General features: G+C 35.9%; 1 protein-coding gene across 1 annotated transcript; it reads right to left on the reverse strand.

Annotated features, from left to right (window-relative positions):
* Positions 1-145: 145 nt before the first annotated feature.
* On the reverse strand, positions 146-4,540 carry LOC110444717 (putative protein tag-278; the record flags this gene model as incomplete). Its single annotated transcript, XM_021489081.1, has 6 exons — positions 4,418-4,540; positions 3,900-4,072; positions 2,430-2,994; positions 1,906-2,068; positions 1,308-1,498; positions 146-228 (listed from the first exon to the last, which is right to left on the reverse strand). Coding segments are annotated over exons 1-6 (1,289 nt in total), but the record flags the coding sequence as incomplete, so codon positions are not given.
* Positions 4,541-4,546: the final 6 nt, after the last annotated feature.

Below are 4,546 nucleotides of genomic sequence, written 5' to 3' on the forward strand. Positions count from 1 at the left end.
TAACCAACTTATCCAATGTTTCATTTGTATGTTACAACACAACAGTATTATAACTTCGCTCGCAGCAAAAGAACCGCATTCAATGCCACACCTAATACGTGGTGTTGATACCAGCTATCACAAGCAGAAACAAAAGCCCTGGTACAACAGCACAGGTCTCTCTACCTTTGACTGGTTCACTCGTGCCGTCCGCACGAAGAATTTCTTGCCAATGCCTACCACCGATATCTTGATTATCAGAGAAATAATTACAAAATTAATCACATTTCTTCACAATTATGTTTTTTTCTTAAAAACAGTTTATCAAATAAATTCAAGACGAGAATAATGAAATATTTATATATTTGCCCCGTCAAATACAATAAAGTATTCCTGAAAGTGCATTGTGTTCACGAACAATCCAAACCGTGAAGTGTGTTTGTGTGTTTGATACATCAGTACCATTGATATAACATTGTGTGTGTCTAGGTTAGATTTTGTGTGGGTATACAATAGGGGCCACGTTATATAACAAGACACAATTTACCTCAAACCTGGTACTCTGTCGCACTTTGTGTTTCTGTTTTGTTTCCAAAAATAATGTTAAAACTCACAATTCATATTTACAAAAATTTAACTGTACACTTTAGTTTGTTTTTGTTACTCTTCTTAACAGAATAGTAATACAAGTCTTTAAAAGATACATTGACTCAGATCTCAAATCAAACTTGGTGAAAAGATAGGACCAATTATAATTTTATTCATAGATTATACCAAATATAACTTATTCTTAATGAAAATGACCAAATGTAAGTTACTATTTTGGATATGAACTGATCTAACTAAATTTTTATGAATGTAGTATAACCTTTTCTTGATTGGTATGAGCAGAAAGTCTTATTTTTATTTATAAACATGAAACTTAATATTACCGAGACTTATTCTCAATCTTAAGACTAATCCATTGTGGATTCAATATAGGGTGTGTAAAAGAGCCTCGACCCTTTGAGACTGAATAGATTTACCATCCTCCATCCCCCCATACACGTTAGACACACCTCTATAGATCTCTCTGGATATCTGTCTATTCATATGAAAACCTATGAAAATAGGAACTAGCCGGAGCTTACAACATTTTCATGTAATATTAACCCCCTCCTCCTCAAACAAAAATAATGCAAGATTTTATGATAACATTATCTCTAATAATTTCTCCTGATATGACCTATGAGAGTTAAAAACCAGTGAAATTATGACCATTTACTCTAGGTCTTCTGTCAATGTCGTGAGTGAGATCTTCAAACAATCTGAGTTATGACTTAACCCACCTCTAGTTCCTCCTTAATAGTACGAGCCAGCTCCTCCTCGAGCGTTTCCCTCTCCTCCTCAAACCGCTCCTCCATGGCTTCCCTCTCCTCATCTAACCTCACAGTGAGACGTTCAAGCTGACTCCGGAGTCCCACAATCTGACCTTCATACCTGTCTCGCAGCTCCTCCTTCTCCTGGGCAAAGGCTTGCTCTGTAAGTTAGCCAAAGTGTTTTGACAGTTATATATGGCAAACAGTTATATATGGCAAACTAAATCTGATTTCTTATCACCAGCTTCAAACCTTCACCACTTTTCCTCTTCACACCTCAATCCTAAAAGGATGACTTTACAATCTCAAGGGTGAATGAAAGCAATAAAATTTTTGGTAATGACCAAATTTGTTGACCAAATCTGTTTACTGTCGGCTATCCATGCAGATGTATAGTGCAGCATCATTAGGCATTTTTTCTACACCCTTTTTTCTCAAGCACAGGAACCTTGTATGATGATTAATCACATCAGTTGTTACAATCCAATTTTAAATGATTAAATTCAATTTCACTATCTAGTTAAACTAAACGCTTGATATGAAATGACTGGAGTAAGGTTGACATTACCTAGCTCCTGTATGCGACTGGTATACTGCCCTTCCAGCTCCACTTTCTCCTTCTCTATACCCCGAGACACCTCCTCCTTCTGTCTCACAGCAATCAAGTCCTTCTCACTAGACAGAATGTTGAAGAAGTCCTCCTTTGTCTTTCCTTTCAGGGCATCCACTCCCTACACAAGAACAAAAATGATGTTTCTATTAGTGTCATAAAATGTACATGTTAAACATGATTTTTTTGTTCATACCTCTATCAGGAAATGCATGTTTTTATTTCTCTAAAACACTCCTAAAATACTCACAGGCAATAATACTAAAAGCTGACCTTATCTGGGAACTCATGGTTGACCATGATATTTTGTCCTTGAGACATCCAAAATAATTTCAGACTCTTGGCCCTTGACCTTCAGGTAGCAATCAGTGACTTTGAGGCTGACCATTTACCTTGAGATACCCTCATTGACTGTAAGACCCTAACCCTTGATTTGACATAACCTTGATTGACCTTGAGACACCATTCCTAGTTACACTGACCTCGGAGAGACTGTTTTCGTATTCCTTTATCTTTGCCTGTAGTTCATCGTTCAGCCTCCGTAGCTGGTCCTCATACTTTTCCTCCAAGTTTTCCCTTTCTTTATTATATCTTGCTTCTAGCTCCTCTCTTTGCTGCAAGATGTTAAGATCAAACTCACTCTTGTCTTCCTCTCTTGCAGATTCAAAATCCACTCTTAACTTGGTTTTCTCTTCCTCAAATTTAACTTCTAACCTATGTATATCATTTTGACTATTCACAGTTATGCCTGTTCTCATTTTTGCACTCTCATTTTCAAATTGAGACTTAAGTTTTAATATTTCCTCCTCCTTGGTAGCTTCTAATTCCTCCCTGAGCCTCGTCCTTGCCTCCTCAATGCGGTGTTCCATCTCTTCCTGGTGCTCAAACAGCTTCTCTTCGAGCTCAGCCTTCTCCTGTTCCAGCTGCTGAAGCTGTGACTCATTGGGGTTTGTTATGTAGGCCTCAAGTTCTGCCTTGTCACGGGCGTAGTCCTCTTGTACTGCTGTCACTTGTACCTCCAGGTCCTGGGCATACTCTACTTGTAGACTGGAGGAAGGAAACACAATGTTGTCAAATATATAGTAAAACTATGTAAATCCAAACATGATGGGTATTAACATGAATGGATACCATTTAAGAACCTTATTTTATGTTCATATTACCTTCCAGTAACAACTTCTGAACAGTTATCCAGAAAACTTGTTAATTAGGAAATGGTATATTGTTTTAAATATATATACTGGGGATAAGTACATGAAGTTCAATTTGTGCTTGAGACCAATATAAATATTCATATAGTTTGCAAAAACATCCTTTTATCATAATTTTTTGTAATAGATATATCTACAGCAAATTTGGACTTGGAACAGCCAGATTGTTACAACTTTTTGCCCGTATGCATGCCAAGCTGACACGAGTGATAATTTCCTTTGAAAAAATCTAATGATAACCTGCACAATTCATATGACACTGTAATGTTCATACATGTGACATGTTTTCATTTTTGGTTTCTGACAAGAAGAATTTTTGGGGGTGATCTTTAAAATAATACTGATAAAAACTGTTTCTTAAGTATTCTCAAATGAGCATTAAGACATCCCTTTTATTATTTTTTATTATTAATTTTAGTGAGTTATCAACAAAAACACTTGTTTTATTTTATATAAGGACAGCAGGATGCTGTAACTGGTGCCCGCGAGCCTTTGATCACGCAAGTTAGATCCTTGGATTTGTATGACGACCTATAGTATGATTATATACAATAGATATTAAGTGTTTCTTTTACTATAAAGACAACAGAATGTATCTTAATGGAGAAAGACTTTGAATATACTTCATTTGGGAGGTTATTCATCATAGACAATGGCAGATATACATATTTACAGATTTCATATGTCACTTTCAGATCTAAAGGTAAACATACAACATCAACATTTTCTACAATATCTCACCTCTTAATCATAGCATCCTTCTCCTCAACAAATCGCTGATTTAGTGAATTCTTCTCGTACTCGTGTTTGTCCATCATGTCCTGTTTTTCTTTAGCAAAGAAGTTCTGGAGCTGCTGTTGCCGAGCGGCCAATTCTGTTTGTTTTATGTGTTCACACTCCTCATAAATATCACTCTGTCAACAAACACATGGAAGATAAACTTGACAGATTCAGGGCACTTGGTAATTTCTAATTTGATTTGAATTGATTTATCTAAGTAGTTTATCTGTTATATGAAGTAAATTAATTTTGCAAATACATGAAAATATTTGCCAAATAGGACAACTGTTATTTGTTTTTAATTTAATGCAGATCTCTTATCCTTTTGTAGAGGTCCTTATGACAGACATGTTATTGATACATTCCTGTCACAAAGTTTGCCTTTATTTTAGACTAGTTCTCATCCAAGAATGAAACAGATCATATGTAGTAAATCTTGTAAACTTGACGTTAAATGAAGTTTAACCTTGCACACAAACCTTTTCTTGTTCAAATTTCTTTAATAGTTCAACTTTCTGGTTGTCATGACTCTCCTCCATCTTAGAGAGTTTCTCTCTGTAGGTGTGCTCAATCTCCTTGTGCTCCTTTTCCATGTGGTTTTTAAGGTC

Source organism: Mizuhopecten yessoensis, unplaced genomic scaffold (genome assembly GCF_002113885.1).
Source record: "Mizuhopecten yessoensis strain PY_sf001 unplaced genomic scaffold, ASM211388v2 hete_36165344, whole genome shotgun sequence".
Lineage (NCBI taxonomy): Eukaryota > Metazoa > Mollusca > Bivalvia > Pectinida > Pectinidae > Mizuhopecten > Mizuhopecten yessoensis.